The following is a 22095-nucleotide window of genomic DNA, read 5'->3' as shown; positions in this document are numbered from 1 at the left end:
CTTTCCTGGCACTGCTCATCTCCTCCAAGCACATTTTCTAGCTGTGGAAGTAAAACAGATCCAGACTCAGATAAACCCAGCCAAAAACACTTCTAGCTTTGGCTTTCAGGTACTCAAGAATTAGAGTCAAAGGTCATCAGTGGGAGTGCACTGGTCTGCAAGAGCTCAACAGCATGCATGGACCTTACAGAACAAAGACGTTTAGAAAAGGATAAAAAATTAATCAGCAATCCAGAGTCTTAGGCAAAACAGTCAATATTGTCTGTAGCTCAAAGACAATGACCTAATCCCTCCCTTTTTTGTTAAGGGGGAGGACTGACACCTGATCTCTTTTTTTTAACTATCAAAGGGAAAAAAAAGCCAGCTATGAATTGTTTTTAGGGGTTTGTCAATACCTGATCGACCAGAGGCTGCATCAAGGTTTCTGCTCTTTCTTTACTCAGGAACTTCTGGGTGTCAAACAGGAAGAGCTTGTGCAGACAGTCCATGGTGAACTGCAACAGTAGACAGCTCTTTTCTGTGTTATTGTCAGAGTCAAAGAAAGCTTCATCTACACACCAGCCAAGGAGAAGAATAAAAAAATCATCAACAGAATGAAAACACAAAAGTTCCCCCTGCAGGACAGAAACATTGGTAGTCTGTGAATGTAGCTAAGGGATGGATTACATAGCAATTATGTACTCATCACTCAGAACAACAGAATGGATGTGATAGGGTATCTGGCTTTAAGCTACTGCCCCAGCAGGTCCGCTACTGATGGAAATAAAAGAGAACAGCCACAGGCTACAGGAAAAGTGCTTGGCCATACCAGTGGATATGGAGAGTTTTTTCAGGTCACTACAACTGGGATGGGCAAATAGTTTCCCACAGAAAACAGTAACACCTGTTTTTGCCCAGAAAGCAGAGGACTCTGAATACACCAGGTAGCGTGTAAGAGAAGTCAGTGAATGAAAAAGAAAAAAGCAAAAAGAGAAACAAGTCTCCCTCTTTCTACACAATTTCATACTCAGGAAACTCCCTGGGACTGACACTGAAAATTTTCATGTGGTCTCAACTTTGAAAGCATAGTGCCCAAGGATAAAAAATGTCCTTTGGTTCCATCAGAGGAAGATTTCTCATTTACCAGAGAAAGAAGAAAGAGTAAAGAATTATGTGTGCTGTGAAATAAATCCTGTAAGACTAAAATTTCAGCAATTAGAATTAACTTCTCAGCAATCAAGACTAAGCTGCTCTGTAGCCAGTAACTGACAACTTACCAGTTTTAGAAATGTTGACCTGGTTCAATGTCTCAGCAAATGGCTTCACTAAATGACCAGCAAAGAGGGTGAAGAGACCCTTGAGCTTGTCTGCAATGCAGTCTGCTATTCGGTGGAATGTCAGCAGCCTGTCTTTTAGGGTAGCCTCTGTTTTGGACCAATCAAAGAGCTGAAAGTGAAAGGCAGATTAGCTGTTCCCTGTGTCTGTGCACTGGAAAGCACAAACATACTGATGCAGATGAATCACATTTAGACTTCTTACCTTGAAGAAGAGGGGCCTGAAAGAAGCCTCGGAAAGTTTCATAACCATACTGATTAGACAGTCAATAATATAAGCCTCTATCTTACCAACTTCCTCTAAATCATCCTAGAAAAATCAGAAAACATAATTCTGTGTTTGAAATGTAAGAATTTGAGCTTTCAAAGCACATTTTAATTTTGTCTATTTCAGATTAAATACTTAACTATCATGTTTTCTACTGTAAGAACAATTCGGAACAGAGTGTTTCATACCCAGAATTTCAGAGCACACATACAATCCGTAACAGCACATATACAATCTACTACTCTTTTTTTAAACAAGTGAGAGAATTAGCACGTAGAGAGGTGCAGCTGCTGCTCATCCTCCCAATCAAGCTACCTCGGCATGCTCTGTTCGGAAGTCCAGGACTTTCATGAAAAATGCTGTCAGTTCAGGCTGATGGGAGATCAGGTGCTCCTTCTCCATACCAGCAATGTGCTCCTTCAAAATATTCATAAGGGGACCCAGGCAGTTCTACCAAAACAAAAGCAAAACAATGCAAAGGCAACTGTGATATTGACAGTAACGGAGAAACGTAACTAGGAAATTGGATTTATGCACTTCATGCGTTTGCTCATTAAAATACTGTTGATAAAATAAATAAGCTTCTTCCCTGTACTTTTGGGAGCTTAAGTTAGTAGAATTCCTGAAAAGTATTTTGTCTACCCTCTGCCATACTGGAGAGAATTCTGACATGTTCCTAGCACATAAATGAAGTCCCTTATGAATGGGATGATCTCCCAAGCATTCATCATCTAAGATGCAAAGGACATTGAAGTGCTGGATCTCTCCCAGATCTACCTTTCCCGAATCACCACAGCAGTACAAAAAACCCCAGAGATTATAATATAGAGACTATGGTAGGTTTGGCTGGGATGGAGTTAATTTCCTTCATAGCAGCTCACATGGTGCTGTGTATTTGATCTGTGACCAAAACAACTCTGATTACACAGCGGTGTTTTAGCTGTTGCTGAACAGTGCTTGTAAGACTTTCTTTGTTTCTCATTCTGCTGCCACAGTGAGCAGGCTGGTGGTGGCCAAGGCTGAACCAAATTTTTCACTGCTTGTTTCTTTTTTTTTCTTGTCCTTCTTTATTTTATCTCAGTGCTAAAGGATGAAAAAACCCCTTACCTTGCGGGTATGCACCACCTCACTGTAACACTTGGTAACTGCAGGCAGGAGTATTCGGGGAGCCAGCCTTGTTGCTAGGATGGTTTTTAGTGATGCTACACGTACGCTTATCTGGGAAGAAGGACCAAACTCGGCCACAATCTTTTCCAAGCGAACAACCTATGAGGAATTCCAACAAGAGTTAGGCCTACTTAGCAACTAAAGAACTTATTCTACAGTAGCTGTCTGCTGCAAATGTCAGACAGGAATTTTGCTGTTTGCACCACTTGAAGCACCTTAGATTAAGCTGTCTGTACAAAGCTTCACTCTCTTCAGAAGACACTGAAAAAACGCCCATGCCAACAGCAGAGGGCCAGAATGACTCTAACAAGAGTGTTAGATACACATTTGAGGAGACTGTGGATATTACAGAATGATCTTTAAGGACACATCTCCCTTTCCAAAGAGGCAAAATACAACCTATGTGAGGGAGGAGAAGGAGATGCTCTTAGGTTCTGTATCTGAGTTACCTGCACAAGAAACTGAGTACAAGAGTCGTATGTTACGAACTTTCACATAGTTGGCACACACTCCTACTTCAGTTTCAGAGAAAGAAGTAATCTCTACAGCTTCTGCTGGGATCTGGGCACATCCCCTCCCCCCTTTACACACCTGGGGGAGTCACACAGCTCACCTGCAACAAGCACTCCAAAAGGTAAGGACTAAGGAAGTGTGGTAGTGTTTCTGCAACCTTTAGCAGAGCAGTGACAGCACTCAGCAGGTAAATCTCATTTGAGACCAGCTCCTTCTTACTTTTTAAAGTCTTCAAGAGTGCTGGCATCAGCCTGTGAATAACCAAACACAAACAGAGAAAGGTGAAATAACTGACCATTTGGAGGTACATTTCCAATCAAATAAATACATCTGTTAAGCCTGCAGGGACAATTTTCACATGAGTTTTTACATGCATATTTGAGACAACTCAGTATTCTGGGCTCACTGCCGTATTTTCGAGCTAATGAAGGATATTAGATTTAGAATCACAAAATGGTTTGGTCAGAAGAAATCTTTAAAGATCATCTAGATCAACACCTTTCACTCTATCAGGTTACTCAAAACCCTGTCTTTAGTTTAAAGATTTAACGACAATAAGAGACTTATATTTGTAAAGAGATAAAATAGTCTTACAAGCAACAAGTTAAATGCTTGGATTCTTCTTGAATAGGGAGAATAAAATAATGCAGCTTGAAGGGTTTTCAAGTGTACTTGTTCTCATGTTTTTAAATGCAATCTGTTCTACAGAAAAAACACAGACTATGGTCTGATTTTTCTAAAGCCATAAAGGTTGCCTCTCTAGTGACAGCAGCAGATTCCATAAGGAACTCTACTGTGCATTATAAAAGTCTTGCCATTTTCCCCACTAGTTTCTCAGTTCTATGATGACAAAGCACCTTCAAGCACTAGAAATACTTTAAATCTTGTCTACACAAAACACACGAGGGGGCAGACTGCCATTTGGCTTTCATCAGCATTCCTTCACTAATGCATTTTAGTATAACTAACTCCTGCTGCAGTTGGTTCTGTTTAAAAGAACCCAACAGTACCTTGGAAGCTGAGGTATGGCTTGGGCTTTCAGGGTACAGGTGACCTCAGCTATACAGAGCAAAGCACTTCCCATCACATTTTTTTCCTCCTTCTCTGAAGAAATGAGATCAATGGCAGTTTTCAGAACAGGCACAAATGGCGCCGGATTTTCTGTGCCAAAACCTTTGCAGAGCAGCTTGAGGCTGAACAAAGCAGTCTGCCTGTTGATGGCTTGCTCCTCCTCTTCCTCCTTTCTTCTACACTTGACAATGGCAATGAGCTCAGGAACCAGCTCTAAGAGCTGCAGGATCTGAGAGGACAAGAAAACACCCACATCAGACGTAGTTACAAACTCAGGGCTTGCAAGGGCAACTCAGGGCAGGTAGCCTACGTGTCACTGCTCAGGAGTCCTTGCCAGGCTTGGCACTGGTACTGGGCACCTTTACACTGGGTCAAGCACTTGCACATCAGTCTCTCTCTGGGTACTTCTGCTAAAGGAACTGGGTTTAACCCCTTTGTCTCACCTGGCTCTTCTGCCACTTGGTGCGCTGCTGCACCTTGTTGTTCAGAAGGTCCATGGCCTTGCGTCTCACCGATGGCAGCTGATTCATCATCAGTCCCCCAATTACAGGGATGAAGGTTTCTGTTGGTAGTAAGGCATTGACCTACAAAACAATACCATAAATCCTTTTGCATGCACTGTGACATGGCAGCCTCCTGATACGACACTCTTCAACTTCCCTTATGGGTTTCAGGATCAGAGGAGAGAGGACAAGCCAGCAATGCTGTATCTGAGGCAAGCAAAAAATCAAAACAGGTTCCAGCTAGTCTGTGTTCACTGGCTGCTAACCAGCCATTATCCACTAGCTCTGACATTTCCTCAGCAAGTCCTTTTGTCTGCTCTGGTGAGCTATCCCTCTTTACCCAAAATAATTCTGCCAATGCCCTCTGCAGGTACATCATGAAAACTGGAATATGCTTTACTGGTGAAAAAAACAAATTCCAAGCTGTAAAAAGATGTATGTATGTTCTGACTTATGCAAAAAGACAGCCACTCAAATTCTACAAATATACTTCTAATCAGAAAAAATAGTGAGGTGAAAAGTGTAAAGATTTAACTTCATGTAGAAATATGCAACAGCATTAGTTAAGTCATTTTATGAGTTAACAGTGAAAAATACTGCCAAGAGCCATTCTTCTCGACCAGACATAGTGAAATGACTGTTCACAGCCAGCAGAATACTAAACTAAAGGAAACAAGCATTGGTGATTTTTGTTCTGCTTGTTCTAAGAAGCTGTTAGCTGTAGTTAGCTGTTAGTGTAGCTGTTAGCTGAGTTTAAACATTGATGCACCAGGCAGCAGACCATCCAATGAAATACAGTACTAATGCAACAAGAAATCCTACAAAGTTTATAACCATATTAACGAGCAAAAGCAGCAATGTTTCAGTGCTAACATGGGGCTAGTGAGACATACTTTATCCAGCATATCATAGCATTTGCTAAGCAGAACCCTCCAAAATTTGGCCGTTGGCTTGTCCACATTTCCTTCCACAGAAGATGCCACAGTGTTTATATAGTGAAGAACTTCTTCTAACAGCCTAGGGAAAAAGGAAGTAACTTTTAGTAAGCAACAGGGAGACTAAAGAAGTCCATTTTTATTACGAGAAAGCATAAAATTTCACAAGACAACAAAAATACAAGAAAATGAATCAGAAAAATTTTAAAGTGAGCATTCGTGGAACACAGCATTTAAAATAAATCTTACACCCTTTTTCTCTTGGAACAAACATACAAGTCAGGCCTCTGCAAAAGAAACCCTCAATTTTGTATCACTGGCTTTTACAGCACAATGGCTATAACTGTTATCTTTGATTACTGGTACTTACACCAATACAGAGGCACCTGTGAACAATGGTTAGTTCTTTTTTTCCTACTAATTAAGCAATATATTTTGCTAAAATGTGGAATTCTTTCAGTGATTCAGACATGAATAGCATGACAGTTATGGCCAAGCACGTAAATAACGTAAATAACCTCTTTCAAAAATACAGAAGAAGAGTGTATATTAGGTAGAGCAATCTTTCAGAAATAAAAAGCTCTACATTCTATTAAAAGAAAAAACCAAACCAAACCAAAACCAAACACAAGTAACTTGCACATAATAAATACTGCTTGTTGCAGAGGACATTAAAAAAGTATCATTAGTGTAAAAGATATTCTAATGGCACTACACTTAAAGGTATTCCTGGGCTGCAGTAAAAGCTAAAAATAGGAATAGGGCAGATTTAAAGCATACCTCTGTTCCATCTCCTGCAGCTCTTCTGTTTCTTCATATTCAACTATCTGGTTTAAAAAGCAAGAATGAAAATATGAAACTTACCTCCCCTCATTAAACTGAAATGCCAGAATACACAAATTTGTTTGTTTTGAATCAAACGTCCACTAACGTGGTAATTATGAGTCCCTACATTTGTACTTAAGCCATCATTCTAGAAGGAAATCGGAGAACCCTGGGCAATGCAGTCACATTAGCAAATACATTTCGTGCTGGTGGATGATTCAGCTGAAAAACTGGGACTACCAGCTAGAGCCAGAGCCTGAAATTTGTAAGATTTTGTCTTTTCAGTTTACAGCATGAATCCCACATTGAACTTGGAGTTACACAGGCTGTGAGTGAAATCCCAACCTCCATGAAGCCAGTGGGAATACACTGGGACCAGAATTTCACTTGGTTACCTATTCATCAGTCACGTAAGTGGAGTCTGTCTGGAAAAGCATTATTAAAAAATAAATAACATTATTGAGAGGTTTCAAAACTGTGTCAATACAAAACTGCGTTTCTAAACTGCTAAAACCATCACAAGGTGTCAGCAAGATACACCGGACAGTGCCGCCCCTTTGAAAAATGAAGTCATACTAAAAGGTAAATTACACCTCATCTGTTACTGTATGGCACAGTCACTTACTGTGACCAGTTTAGAAGCAATCTGCCATTATTACCTTTTTCACAAAACTCTGAGAGGACAGAAGTTGTGACATGAAGGAGACGGACAAGAATTTGAAGTGCCGGAGTTGTTTGTCGGAGTGAGACTCCACATTAAAGAGCTGCCCATCCTCATTTTTCGGCTTCGTCTTACACGTTCTTGGCTTTTTTGTCCCAGGGTCATCTGTTGAAGACGTTGACAAGAAAAATTTGCATCCAAGAGAAAATGTTACTTCACTTCTGATCACAGAAACAAAATTACAGTTGTTCAAACCCCCATCCAGCCTGGCCTTGAACACTGCCAGGGATGGGGCATCCACCACCTCTCTGGGACACCTGTTCCAGTGCTTCACCACTCCCACAGTTTAGTTTCTCCCTTATATCCAGTCTGAATCTACCCTCTTTTAGTTTAAAACCATTACCCCTTGCCTCTTATAACAGGAAGGTTTACATGCATTTGCTGGCTCTGTTTTGTGGTTACCTTCTTTGTTCTCTGGCAGCTCTGTCAGGTACTGGATTATTTTCATCACACTCTGGAACTGTGAACGTACATTAAATTCGCAGCAGATGGAAATCCAAAATTCAGTGTCTGCTTCCAGAACAGCATCCTGTTAACAGTTCAGAAAAAAAAAAAAGAAATATTTCAAGGATTAAGAAAGAGTATTTCTAATAATTGATGCCTTTTCCTGGTCTTAAAATCAAGAATCAAACACAATTAGAAGGGAAGAAGGGGTTTTACCTCAGCATTTGTTTCAAGGATCCTTAGGTGCACCACGTCCAGGTGGAATGGGCCGAAATGCCCACTGCAATGCCCACACACAATCAACGGGGTATAACTGTACAGGTCTTACTAATTACCATATCTATCAAAGATTCCCCAATGAGAGGCTTGAGTGAGCCCTCCCTCCCCGAGGAGCCTTCCCCTGGATGGTTCTATCTTAGTTTACAGAATGTGTTCTGGAGAGGACTTTGGGGTCTGGGGCACACTAACCCCTAACTAAGAGGCTTCTAAGATGTTTAGTCTCCTAGCTTAACAAAATAAGTCTAAGAATGTGAGCTAAAAAACACTAATACAAAAAGCTATAAAAAGGTATATAAAAGGGGTATAAAAGAAAAGGCAAAAATCATCATGGCATCATCATAATAATAAAAATACTCAAAAACTCCTCAGTGAGCTTGTGAAAATGCCATATTGAGCTGGACACTGCCAGGATTAACACTAGTGGTAAAAGCAGCAAGCTCTTGGAGAGAACATAGCTCCAGAGGGTGTAGAGAGAGCTTAAACTACTGCAGCAAAGACTTTCTTCTCACCAATGTTCCTTTAACAATTCTTTCAGCTTTCCCCATAAATTACGCTTTCACCTGATCTCAGGGCCTGACTACACAAAAACATAACAGGCTTTTCATCTTAGTCTGTAGGAAAAGACCAGTATCATCTTTCACAAACACAATTGAAGAAAAAACCCCAACTTCATTAATACTGAAGCACTACCTAATTTGATTATCAGCTCTTCAGATCACGGATTGCTGTACAATATGATCTGATTTATTGTTCAGGCTCCAGGACCCAACACTATTGAATGTGCAATACAAGTCATAGTCAACATCACCATCAGGTTCTGCTGTAGCACAAACCCAGAGCTCACTACCTTTTCCAGCATCATCTGGGGCTTACTGAGAACCTTCTTAAAGGCAAGACCATGAACAGAAGAGAGAGATCAGGCTGTCAAGGAAAAAGCTGACCCCCTCAGCCTGCTAACCTTGTCTGTGCTTGATGTCGCCGTCACAGTTTTGGTCACATACTGCTCAAAGAGCAGCACCAGGAGAACCCAGAGGAATTTGTCTCCTCCCACCGTGGTGATCAGCTGGGACAGGATGGGCAGGCGCCGGTGCTCGGGCACGTGGGGCAGGGCATCAACAAACACACGGATGATCTTGATCACCACCTCTTCCACACTTCCCGAGGACTCTGACAAGTCACTGTCTTCAGCCTGTGCACAAACACGGGTACAGCAGTTCAGACAGGTTACTGCAGATGGGTACAAGGTCTTTCTGGCAATCTCAGAAAACAGGAGAAAGGATTACGTGCCAGATAACGGCATTGCCAAATGTATAATCTCAAGGGTAATGCAAGTGTTCTGAAGTTTTCAATCATACAGCTCCTTGTCAGTTTTAAAGGAAGACGTTTAAAATAAAAGAAAAAGAAAGAAAAAGAAAGAAAAAGAAAGAAAAAAAAAAGAAAAAGGAGACAAACTGCTACTTGGCATCAGCTGAAACAAAGAGGACATTTTCAAGAGAAAGCAAAGCCACATCCTTCAGAAAACTTTGCCTGAGTTAGGGACTTGGATTCAAGGGCTCAGGAAAAATAATAAACATGGGCTACATGGTGTCAAGTAAATAACAGTAGGCTCTTCCCACATAATAATCGTGTGCCACAAATAATTTGTCACAGAAACTCGTGTTGGCTGCTATGAAAGGCTTTCCATAAAAAAACTTAAGAAATCAAGTTGTCTCTCTTTTTATATAACAGAGAACTGCAAGAGGATGAAAAATGTGTACACGTGTAATTAAAAATAGTCCAGGGAATCCTCAGCCCATTATTGAAGACAACTTTTTTTCCCCAATTCATATTTACATGACATTTATACAACATTTTTCATGTTTAAATCTAGTAATGATCAAGAATTAAGATTTCTTAGGCGCAAGTGAAATCTGAATGAAGAAAATGTTGCTTTAAAAAACAAGCATCTATTTTTGTTTTGGTTTATAGCCATTTATCTAAAAGGTCCAGGCAAAACCAAGAAAAGCCCCACAAACACCAGCTGGAAGAATAAAAGCATCTGTCAAATATTATACCTCTCCACTTCCTTCAGACCATGTCTACTACGCCTATGACCATGACATATGATAGGACTAATAACCACCTGGTCACTTCCCACGGTTCCTCTACTGAACTTGTCTGGTTTATGACAAAAACTTGAAGTATGTTTCAGGTCCTCTCAATGTACAGTTGTGATAATTTTGGCTAAACCATTTATAAAATGCAGGAAACCAAAAGACTGCAAAGAAGCAGCAGCCTGATGAACTCAGTCGGTCAGAGACAGAGGCATCTGAATTACACTGTGCTACATATAATTTAATGTCTATCCAAAAATAATCCTAGAGTAGGTGACAACTTATTCTACCACCAATATTCTAAATAATTTACTTAATTAATAATCTTTCATTAAGTAGACAAATTTACCTGTATAAGAGCAGGAATAACCATCTGCACTGTCTTGTTAATTACTTGGAAAGTGTAGGTATCATCCAGACGCAAGACATTTGCTCCCATGAATGTAAAAATGGGCATAATGTTGTGAAGAACTTTATCCTGGAAAAGAACAGATCCAATTAGTTCATGCTGCTGTGCCTACTATACCTTAAGGCATTTCTCATTCCCACAAATGACACTAGATTCCTATTAAAAAGCCCAAAGAAGCGAAAGATAATCTTGAGTATCTTTCAAAATCTCCCTAAATGAATTTTGAATGTATGTTGTCCCTTAATGTTACTCACTGTGTGATTGGTAGAGTTCTAAATATGACTTAGAAACCAAGACACACACCTAAGCAAGTAATTGAAGAGTGGAAATCGAGAGTTTAGTGTGATGAGACACCTTGTACTCTTCCACTCAGCGCCATGTGAATACAACAAGTAAGACCAGCTATGAGGAGACTTGCAGAAGCACAAATGTGATTGTGCCACGGATTCCAGTGATTTTCCCACCCACCCTTTTTGTATCTGTAAAACATCTGCAATATCCACAATCATACAGTGTAAACCAACCATGCTTAATTTAATTTTTGGCTTTTTGGTGGCCTAGACTGTAATCACAGTAACCAATTCTAAGAAGGCTGAATTAGAGGTGTCACCTAGCTCAAAAGCTTATTTCCTAGATTTTGCCAGAACTTAGAGCAATAAATTATGAGCACATTTTTCACTTAGTTTAGTGACTGGAAGAAGTATTAGATATTAAAAATGAGATGAGATGAGATGAGATGAGATGAGATGAGATGAGATGAGATGGATACAAAATGTTTCCTTGTATTCTGACCTCGAAAATCTTGTAAGAGCCAATATTAATGTAAAATAAACACCTAGTTCTACAGCAGGTGATGGCAGTAAAATAAGAGGCAAAAACCCCCATACAATTTAACCACAAAATCCTCAAAAAATTTACCAAAAACATTACCATTTTATCTTTTGGAAAGAATGCTACCTTTCCAAATGTGTGGAGAAAATATTGAGGCGAATATAAAGATGCAAACTGAGTTTGATACACCTGGATACATTTTGCTGGCTTAGAGTTTCAAAGCAAAAGAACCTTACTTAGTGTACAGTCAAATTTCAATGCATACAAGAAAAGGCCTGTTTCTTGGCCAATTAAAATCAGAACAACCCAGTTTTATCATCAACTACAACCACATTTTTCAGTGTTGTACAAGATAGAAAGGTGTAAGAATGCATGTGCTACCAGGCCAGGTGCTTTCCCTCTTTATATAAAAAAGCAGGAGAAAGAAGAAACAAGGCATGAGAGCTGTGACAAGCATGAGAGCAGTGGGAGGGTGAGGCAGGGCTGGTGTCAGAAAGCTGCTTCCATTTCTACTGTGCTCCACTGCAAGCCATAAATGGCTGGTGACCAAAGCATCAAGACAGAGGTTTGTTTTCAACTAAAATGGAAGAGAAAGCCCTAAAGGAGCAGGGAACCTGCCCATTTTGCCTCTGCTCCTTTCAGGAAGTTTTTCCCCACAGAACAGATCTGTATGTTCTTCACCCTACCCAATATTTGGAAACCAAAGAGAAGAGCCGAAGCATAAATTCCAGGTGTTACTTACAGGAAACATTCCAGCAACAGCACCAAGGAGCAGCAGAGCATGGTGGTGTGTCTGGGGCATTTTAGAAATCCTGATGCACTGAACTATCAGTTCCACGTTGAATTTTTCTTTGTCCAGGACATCTGCAGGTAAAAATATTCACTGATTAACACTGTAGGAATAAACAGTACACTCAAGCAGGTTTCAATTTGCAAAGCATGCCTAATGGATCTACAAAAAATTATTAGGAAGGCAAACCTGTACACCCTTATAGAGGAATCTCTCCTCAACAATACAATGTAGATTGAGGAAGAAAAAAGATAGATACAAGTGTTTTTGTGCTGTCCTGGTGAGAGAATTACCAAGAAATGAGTCTGGTGATTTTTACCTGCTGGGACCTTGCTACCATCTGATGACAATTTCTGACAAATGTTCCGCAAGCTGAGGATCAGCTGCTTTGTATATTCCATATTTTCTTCTTCTGATGCCATGGGTTCCAGACATCTATACATTCAGGAAAAAAAACAGAGATGGAAAAATAAGCAACCAAACTGCATATTAAGATACAAATAAGAAACTGTGATTTTAATTCCACATACATTCTAAATTGAAGCTTCCAAAAAGTCTTTGCCAAAAAAGTGTCTCTTTGTGTTTTCAACTGCATCAACTGGTCTAATAAAAGGCATTTATCAAAGCACTGTCAAAAACATAAGTCTAACCTGAACTGTATTTGTCAGTCTACATACAAGCAAGTCATATGGAAAGGAAGACAAACACCCAATCTACATGTAAACTTTCTTAAATGCTTGGAGATAGGGCTGGCAGGAAAAACAATTGTTTCCTTAGGTTGCACTGGACTAAGACTGTTCCATAATGTGTTGGGAGGAATTTCAAAGCTTAGAGAATTATAATAGCTCTGCTGAAGACACGAGTCCTGCCAATTATTCTAGTTTGAGGACAGGTGTTGTCCTTGTTGGCAATCCCAAGCCCTCTGCCCGATAAAGTTTTCACACAAGAGAAGCTATGCATTAGGTAAAAACGTTTTTGTTTCAAAGGGAAAAGAATCATAATAACTTCCTATTCCTCCCCTCTGATTTGCCTAAAAGAAGTTCAGTTGAAAGAGGCAAGCTAAGCTACAAGACATGGCAACAAAGCAGAGACACAGTAGCCCATATGTCCACGCTTTAGGGTGCTGGCTGCAGAAGAGAAGGCTCCAGGGCTCTGCTGTGGGTGCAGTTACCTGCTCAGAAGGTTGAAAAGTGCAGGTACCAACGCCTGTGGGCGCCGAAGCTTCTTCTTATGCTGCAGTAACTCCAGAATAAGCATCACCCTCTGCCAGCTGAAGTGGCTTGCTTCTGGTGCCAATTCTGCATCTTGAGGCTTTCTAAAAAGACAAGACAAACAATCAGGGATTTGCAAAGGAAATGCTACAGTGCTTCAGGAAACGCACACACCCCCTCAAGTGAAAAAAGACCGTTTTTCTTTCACATAGTAATGTATGTCCTTTACTGCTGCTCCCTGGAGAGGTGGCAATGTGTGGGCTTTTGACTGAAGCAGCAACACATTTTAAACAAACAACAACAACAACAAAAAAATCAGACCAAACTTGAAAAAACAAGTGTTTCTTGGAAACACTTCTGGAAGTGGGGAAAAAAAAATCTGTTACCAGGTAACTGTCCACATGATGATCTGCTTGCCATCCAGGAAACTTGCTTCTCTGGAACTACTAGTGGTTAACACACTGACTATGCAGGCAATGGGGGTGTGCGTGAGCCTGTGTGTTTGTAAACTGTGACAGGTACAGTTTACAGATGGATCAATCTAATAGGCGATGATTATTCAAAACGGTCAAGTGAAGGAAAACTAGAAAAGCTATTCTAGGTCAAACCAGGAAAATTAACTCAATATCCTGTTTCAATATGGCTGAAAGAATGTTTAAAGAGAGTAAATACAGTGAACAAAACAGTTCCTTGTGAGAATGGAGAGAAGAAAGAGGACAAAGATCTAAAAATTAGTGATTATATTACCATCTTGATGGAAACAAAATACTGTCTTTCAGTCAACTAACAGAAATATTTTGATGTACCTCTGTAGGTTTCAGCCAAGTTTATGTAATTTGTCCATACATCTATACTTAAAACTAACTTATTATTAACAAAAATGGATCTTGGACAACTGCATCAAGCCAGATTCTACAAAATCAAATGTCACCATTAAAAATGCTAGATTTTTTTTTTTTAAATTCTGACTATACTTCCATCGGTTCTCAAATAGCAACATGAGTTGGTTTTCTCATGCTAGAAGTAACTTGCTGTTATCTTTACTGTGCAGAGGAAAAGAAGAAACAGTTGCTTGTGCTTTGAATACAAACGATGCGATGTTTTAAGACAAGTGGTGTTTTCAAACTGCACGGATAATACTTGTGGGTTTCTAGTTATTTTACCTCTGTTGCTGCATTTTCTGCCTTCTAGTTTGTTGAACAGTGGCCAGACTTTTGGTTTTCTCAGGAAGTTCCAGTTCTCTGACAATCTGCTCAGCACACACTGTAATCTGAAACAGAATAGTAACAATGCAAGCACCAGTGAACAATTTGTCACATCATATACCTGTGCCCTGCCTTTTTTTAAAAACACGTCCCTTTCCTGCACATATGGGTATATAATCCACATAGTCCTTTCATATCCCAGAAAATGAAAATCAGTGCAGCAGAAAGAAGTGACTTCTGGTGAATTCATTCACTTAGTGTTGTAAATGACAGATAGGTGGCTTTTAAAAAAACACCTTCTAAAAGCAGTCATTTAACAAACTTTTGGTGCCATTAATGCTATTCTATTATTTGACAAAAAGCTTCCCATTCCTTTCCTGCTATAAATGATACAAACAATGAGTATTACTGAATGTAGGTGACACAAAATCACACTGCAGTAGATTTGAACGTATTTCTGTGCTCTGGAGGTTGCCACTTACCCCTTTGAACACACTGCTGATTGTCTGGGCACAAAGCGGGTTCTTACAGTCTAAGAGTAAGTCAAACAATACATTTAGCAGCTTCTGTTGCACCATCCCATCCGACACAGCTGCAAAGAATGGCTTAGTAATCTACAAAAGGGGAAAAAAAGGATGCAGAGAGGTTTACTTTAAGAAGGTAACAAAATCACGAAGTGTGGGATTAATACACACTGGATTCTGTATGGCACACCCCATCAATTTGCACATCAACTATGTATTTGTATATATCCAGGAATCTTAAGAGATGTAAATCACATACATGTGAAATATCCAACAGACAAACTGATTCCTGAAATTTTTCACACGACTGGTGTGTGGAACAGACTTGCTGCTGCCAGCCTTTGGGAAATATATGCCACATCTGGCTAATACAGGCCTGAATTTGTAGCCTCCTTCAAATGAAACTATTTCTCACCTACTGTATTTTGTTGACAATTTTTCCTCAGAAGAAAAACATTAGGTAAAGCTCTTGCCTGACTGACAAAAACCTAAAACCTGTATAACAGTAGTATCTGTAATGATACAGGAATTCATCTGTGTGTAAATACAGTATTTCTATTCTGTGCTTGTCAAAATGCAAAAATTAGAGCAAGCAGCAATTCCTCCTCATGATAGCTTTAAGAGTTCAAGTTTTGCAGGCTGTTTAGATGTTTCAAAGACACTATGGAGACACTGAAAACTTGTACTAAAAGAAAGGTTGAAAGCTATGGACTCCTTCACATAGAAAGAGCCCTTGTAAATCCAATCCTAAACACTGCTAGCTGCTTTAAGGATAAAAATAAATGAAAAGTCTTTCATAAAGCCATACCTGCCCAAGTGCTGTGATCTGAAATGGTGGAATTTCTTCATATATTTGCTTGGCAGCATGCAGACTTTTGATAAACAAATCCAGACTCTGCTGATTCTTGCACAGGAGCGTTGCTGAATATTCATTAAACTTTCCAAGGATTAGATGCAGGAGAATAACTTCGTCTTTCAACATTGCTTCGGGTTTGTTAAAGACCTTCTCTAGCAAACGGTCTAGTGCAGGCAAGAGGTGAGAGAGAACCATCTGCAAACAGAGAAAATGTGTAACAGAAGTTTTTATCCATTCTCAATTTAAGACCTTTCCAGTAGCACAGCTTCATTTTACTGCAGCATCCCCTCTCTCATAACACACTGCATACAGTATTTTAGGCAACAGCTGTTCAACTGGAAAAATACAAGACATAATGTGAGATTACCCCAAGTACTTGCTCATCTGCTCCTCAGCTATTCTCCTTTGCAGAGCAGTATTTCATATTTTCAAAGTACAGAAACAAGGTAATTTTCCCACCAATTTATGACTGCTGTTTTCCACAAAACTCAAATGTGAGGCAAAACCACTTACCCCCTCTATGCAGTTCACAACCTTTTCAAGACACATACAACTGAACAGAGCATAAAAATTCTAATTTAATTCATTTTTTGAACTTTGAAGCCATATATTTTCCAGCACTTGGAGAATTCTGAATATGCTAGATGAGAGTAGGTTAATATATACAAAAGAAATTCACAGTACTACTTAATACCTTGCAATTCTTTACAGAACTCTTATGTTCACTGACACCTCATCAAGGTAATATTTTTCTTCTGTAACAATCTCTTCTGAAACAGATCTTTTTTAGTAATATAAAGGGAGTTTCCTTAAAAATTCCAATGCAAAATTCTGCAGCCATTACACTCCTGGAAGGAGCATGCAAATGTTTTGTGTTTCATTAAATTGTACTTTGCAGTTTTACTGCTTATTACTGGAGGTGTCAACTTAATACCTAATAATCTAATACATTATGGAGTTACTTAACAGCATTATTACTAAATGAAATTTGATTTCAGCATTTCACTCAAGTGCAGAACCCATAAAACAACTCAAAAGGCAGCACTTACTTCACCATGGATTTCATGAAGAATTTTCATTAAGTTTCTTGCAATATATGATGGGAAAACAGGGTTCTGTACACAATCAAGTATGTTTTCCAAAGCTTCCAACAATTTTTTCTTCTGGGATTTCTGTTTTGGTTGTGTCTCAAGCTCCTCAAATAGAGTTTCCATAATCTAGTTCATTAACAAAGTGAAAATTAAGTTTTTTCCTGCAATAAAAATGCCTTAAAACAACATTTATTTGATGCTTTCATAACAATGCAATCTAGATATAAGCAGAGCTCTTCATCTGGAGATAAACCACCGTTAATGCCCCTTTGGTTCTTAGCCCTCTGCATGTAATAAATCACTTGAATGTTTTTATAGTTCCTAAAATAATTATACATCAGTCTGCTATAGAATATAAAGACAATTAACTTTCCTGCTTAACTTGATTTCTTTTCTGTAAGTTAGAAGCTCACAGCAGCAGACAAAACTTGCATTAATGTATACCTTAATAAGAAAAATACCTGTGCTACATATGTAGGGTCAGATATAATCTCTTCTGTCTTTTGCTCCAAATGCTGAAGGACAGGATGAAATAGAGACTCCTTTATTCCTCTCAAGGAATGGAGGCAGTTGAGAGCAGCCCTTCGAACTTCACTCACAGGACTACCCAAGTTAATTAGCAAAGATATCATCACTGCAAAAAGAATGAAGGAAGGAAGGAGGAAAAGAACAGAGTAAAATGAGTGGTGAAAATTTTACTGTAGCTGTCCCTGAAGAGGCATCAACATTACTTTGGAATTAAGAAGTCTTCTCTTTTCACTGTAAACCTCTAAGGTACACAAAACCAACATGAGTCTCACAGATCCATGACTCTGAACTTCATCACAGTCCTTATATTCATGTCTAAGCTCAGAGCTCATTTATTGCTACTGCCAGTCACACCCTGACACTGCCCAGACAGTAACGTCCTGTAACAAAAACTTCTTCAGCACAGCACTGTGCTCCTTTAACACTTTCAAAATTAAAAAAAAAAAAGTGGCTTCACTTACTTCAAGCTTGGACTGATAACTGCAGCAGTGAATCAGTGAGAGAGCTGTCTCGGCCCAGTGCAGCCAAACATAAATAACTACAGATACCTTTCATGGTATAAAATATAGTAAAATTGCACAAAAATATAAAGTACTGTGATTGAATTCTAAGATGAGAGATAGATAGACAGACATACAGACAGATAGAAAGACAGATAGATATTGTTTTACTTTACCTGGAGATGATGGTGATAGGAGTTGTTTTTTTTTCTGATTTGTTTGTGATTCAAGCAGTGCATAGCCAATATACAGAGCCTGAGTCTGTAGCATTGCACTGACTTCATAGTTCAGATGATTTGAAAGGTTGTAACTGTAAGTCCATAAAATGGAAAGGAATTTGAAGAGAACCTCTGAATCTTTTAGATGTACCTTAAATTTAACACAATGAAAAAAACCAGAAAAAAGAGAGAAGCACTTGTTTTATTTATTTGGCAAACTACTACTGAAAACATCTGATAAACCACCCCACCCACTTCAAAGGAGTACACTTGAAAGAGAACTTTGTCTCAGAAAAACAGAGAAACATTGTCTTTAGGGAAGAAAAAGTCATTGAGTAAATGTTGCATGTACGTGCAAGTCCAGACGTAACTTAAATATGCATATGAAAAACCATGAGATGACGTAATAAGGAAACACAAAATTTCTCCTAGAAGTTTTCCTTTCAGTTTCTGTATTTAAACACTAACAAATTTTACAAAGCAACCCTTTGTCTTGCTACCAGACAGAACCAAAACTTTTGGTTCAAAATTTAGGCTCTCGATCTTGTCCTGCAAATCAGCGTTATGTTTTCACCTTTGCCTCAACTGGTACATTTGTGTTTTGGGGGGGATTTTTGTAGCTTTAGTTTTCCGTTATTACATTTAATTAGGGTTAAGTAACCCAGCTGAAGCTTACACTTCCAGCTCCTCACAGTACTTGAATGCCACAAGCAGTATTGCATGACCTGTTGAATATTTTTCTCAGTTTTCCTCAAAATTAATGTAACTGTGTAATAGTTGATAGCTCATAATTCAGAGTAACAAATGCAAAAATAATACCTTGAATAAGAGATTCATCAATGCTCTGTACTGAAGAGCATTGCTTCCCTCACTAGCTCCACTGACAAGCAGGTCAAACAGCCCCAAAAGGAGGTGCAGGTAGTCTTGGCTATCTTGATTCAGAGATTCAGGATTCCACCACGATTCCTCTAAAAAATACAGGTTACAGTTAAGACACAGTGGGTCCACAGGAACACCCTCAGAAACCAGGAGAAAACAGACATCTCTAGTTAAAAGAAGACATTTGGTTGATTTCATGTTCACAAGTAAGTAATCTTTACAGATGTCAATAACAAAGGAGAAGGTTAGGAAAGTAACATTTCCTTGATTCCAACAACTTCTGAAGGAAAAAAAAAATTAACTTTCCTTCTTCACTGATGTAAGGGACAGGCAAAATCTTAACACCTACCTTTTGAAAAGGACAGGGGAGGTTTTAGGCCATTAATGAAGTCTTTCAATAAGAACAGGACCATAGCTGACTCCTCCGCCTGAGCAGTCTCATCACTATTGAGCTTTTCTATATATGCACTTAACAAGTCCTTAGGCACCAAAGTTTCCTCTACTGTTTCAACAGACCAATTCAGGGGTGTTTCCTGTGAATGAAATTTGATTTTAATGTATTCTGTCACAATTTCTGCAACAGAAAACAGAAATTTAGCACTAAAATTCAGCAACATTTAATTTCCAACCTCCAAAGAGGTATCCTTATGGAATGAATTACATTTCTGATTTTACATTGAAACTTGCATCTGCAGTTTTAAAACCTATGCCATCTCTTTCTACCATAATTACAGTGTACATGAATGAGGTAACAGAAGAGTAAAATATCAATCTCTCTAAACTACCTCTTCAAAGAGATTGGGAATTGCAGCATTTTTCAACATTCAGCTTAACACTTTAATCTAGCTCTGTTCCAGAAAAATAATCCATATCTTTCAGATATATATATATTGCATATACAGAAAATCATTAATGGATTAACCTCAGATCAGAATAAATAATTACCATGTGTCACTATGTGTGTGTGTGTGTGTGTGTGTGTGTAAGGGGATATACCCACAGAAACACAGCCCTGCTCACGTGGGTTTCTTGCACACAGAAAAAACCTAGCACTGTTTCTCAACAAAATAAGTCAAGAAAATTCCAATGGAAACACACATAAAATTGAGAAAAAAAGGTAGCAGAGAAAGATACAAAAGTGCTCTTTCTGAACATTGTTCCTAGCCCTGTGATGGCTCTTCCTTGTGTCTCCATGTTACCCCACAACAAGTGCCAGTACATCTACTCATGGAGCTGGACAATAAATCAAAACCCAGCAAAATCAGGAACAACCCTTTTAATATTGCTGTAAGGACGTGCCTGAGGTTGCAATTCACAGTTTCAGCTCTCAGACCATTTTCATGGCCCTCCTCTAGAACATATCTTAGTATTTCCTTCTTTCCCCTACTGAATGAACCAGCAAACCTTGACTCAAGGACTAAACCCCCCAATATTCCTAAGGCTAACAATGACATCATATGACACCACAGGGCAACTGGCGGAAACACAACAAACCTTGTGCCAAGCCCACAGCACCAAAACAATGAATCAGTTGGTGGGATGCTAGCCTAAAGCTCTGGAGTTCTTAATTTGTTAATGTAGACTCACAGGAGTGGTAAAACATTAGAGTAATTCTTAATGGCACTATTGCCAAGTGTGTGTTTTTGCTCTGAGAAGAAATGAAAGTGAGATTTTTCACTCCTTCTCAAAGCTTCTGAACCTGGCCTTCAATAAAGAAATTAAAAAATAAAATTCAAAAATACTTCTTTGTATTGTTTTCCAATACCAAGAAAATGTCCTCTCCACACTGTTTACATCTTACCTCTGCAGGTTCACAAGTTCTGAGATTTTTAATTTTTTTATCCAAGAAGCGGAAGACTCTGATAGCCACTGGAAAATAATTTTCCTTCATCTGTGTATTGCAGCAGCACTGAACAAGCACTGAACCAATTATATGAGTAGTTACTTTCTGTCTCACACTGTCAGATTCTGTTTCAGCAACGAGTATCAGGTCATCAACCTTAGAAAAAGGAGTGGAGGACAACAAAAATCAGTACAACGGTGGCACTTCATTATGACTTTAAACTGAACATGTAAATGAAAAATGGTGTAATAATGTTTACCTTCTATCATAGGTAACAAGTTACTGTCTGCTGTAAAGGTACTCTTTGAAACCTGGCAATGCACAACCATCAGTTTCTATGAACAACCCACAGATATACTTGCTTATTCCCTAGAGAATTTTTTTTCAGGAAACTAAAAATTCCTTGAATTTAGATACACTAATCATTTGTCTAAAAAGGTAATAACTTCACTTCTTTTCCTTATGTTAAGGAAGAAATTGGTTTTATCTGGATGGTATTGTGGTTTACTATTTTATATATATGTACAAAAATTGTATATAAATACTTACATACATATCTATATAAAAAAATTAATATACACACACACACACACATATATACATATGTTTGCCTAGCAGCTTGATGATTGCATACTAGTGCCTAGAGCAGCCATGAAAAGTTCTTCTATATCACATTTGTTCGATTACAGTCACCACCTGAAAAGTAAAACTTCTTAAGGTCAGGGTACCATGGCACATGTACCATTTGCAATAGTAAGGAAGGGTCCCCTGAAGTCAAGTTTCCAGAAAGTAGAAGAATCATTTTCTCATTGGCCACTCCAACCAACTCTGCAGACTTGGTAGATTTAACTGCCTCTTCAAGAGCTACTCCAAGGGAAAAAAGAAAAGTCAGATAATCTAGGTAAAAAAAAAAATCACATATTAACACACTGGTGGCTCAATAATATTTAGTCAGAAACACACTAAACAATTTCTACCTCTTTTCAAAGAGTATTTTTATGAAATGCATTCACAGTTACAGCATGACAGCCTGTTAATGACAGCCAGTCTCCTTAAATTTGCTTAGGTTCAATAAGGA

At 38.8% G+C, this 22095-nt stretch overlaps 1 protein-coding gene across 1 annotated transcript in view; it reads right to left on the bottom strand.

The window, feature by feature from the left end:
- Nucleotides 1-22095, bottom strand: part of HEATR1 (HEAT repeat containing 1) — a 35856-nt gene that overhangs the window by 1573 nt on the left and 12188 nt on the right. The window contains exons 15-42 of the mRNA XM_017744766.1: nucleotides 21760-21881; nucleotides 20976-21173; nucleotides 19524-19707; nucleotides 19115-19263; nucleotides 18254-18446; nucleotides 17511-17683; nucleotides 17008-17175; nucleotides 15911-16153; nucleotides 15061-15192; nucleotides 14537-14643; nucleotides 13334-13477; nucleotides 12482-12597; nucleotides 12115-12236; nucleotides 10482-10610; nucleotides 8998-9228; nucleotides 7719-7845; nucleotides 7255-7421; nucleotides 6551-6597; nucleotides 5729-5852; nucleotides 4776-4916; nucleotides 4272-4561; nucleotides 3362-3512; nucleotides 2689-2847; nucleotides 1897-2031; nucleotides 1519-1623; nucleotides 1257-1425; nucleotides 396-550; nucleotides 9-41 (exon numbers count right to left, since the gene is read on the bottom strand). Coding sequence (XP_017600255.1) covers nucleotides 9-41; nucleotides 396-550; nucleotides 1257-1425; nucleotides 1519-1623; nucleotides 1897-2031; nucleotides 2689-2847; nucleotides 3362-3512; nucleotides 4272-4561; nucleotides 4776-4916; nucleotides 5729-5852; nucleotides 6551-6597; nucleotides 7255-7421; nucleotides 7719-7845; nucleotides 8998-9228; nucleotides 10482-10610; nucleotides 12115-12236; nucleotides 12482-12597; nucleotides 13334-13477; nucleotides 14537-14643; nucleotides 15061-15192; nucleotides 15911-16153; nucleotides 17008-17175; nucleotides 17511-17683; nucleotides 18254-18446; nucleotides 19115-19263; nucleotides 19524-19707; nucleotides 20976-21173; nucleotides 21760-21881 — 4214 coding nt within the window. The remainder of the gene's footprint in view (nucleotides 1-8; nucleotides 42-395; nucleotides 551-1256; nucleotides 1426-1518; nucleotides 1624-1896; nucleotides 2032-2688; nucleotides 2848-3361; nucleotides 3513-4271; nucleotides 4562-4775; nucleotides 4917-5728; nucleotides 5853-6550; nucleotides 6598-7254; nucleotides 7422-7718; nucleotides 7846-8997; nucleotides 9229-10481; nucleotides 10611-12114; nucleotides 12237-12481; nucleotides 12598-13333; nucleotides 13478-14536; nucleotides 14644-15060; nucleotides 15193-15910; nucleotides 16154-17007; nucleotides 17176-17510; nucleotides 17684-18253; nucleotides 18447-19114; nucleotides 19264-19523; nucleotides 19708-20975; nucleotides 21174-21759; nucleotides 21882-22095) is intronic.

Source organism: Corvus brachyrhynchos, unplaced genomic scaffold (genome assembly GCF_000691975.1).
Source record: "Corvus brachyrhynchos isolate BGI_N302 unplaced genomic scaffold, ASM69197v1 scaffold70, whole genome shotgun sequence".
Classification (NCBI taxonomy): domain Eukaryota; kingdom Metazoa; phylum Chordata; class Aves; order Passeriformes; family Corvidae; genus Corvus; species Corvus brachyrhynchos.
Note: the sequence above shows the minus strand (reverse complement) of the source record. Positions and strands in the feature narration are given on the sequence as shown.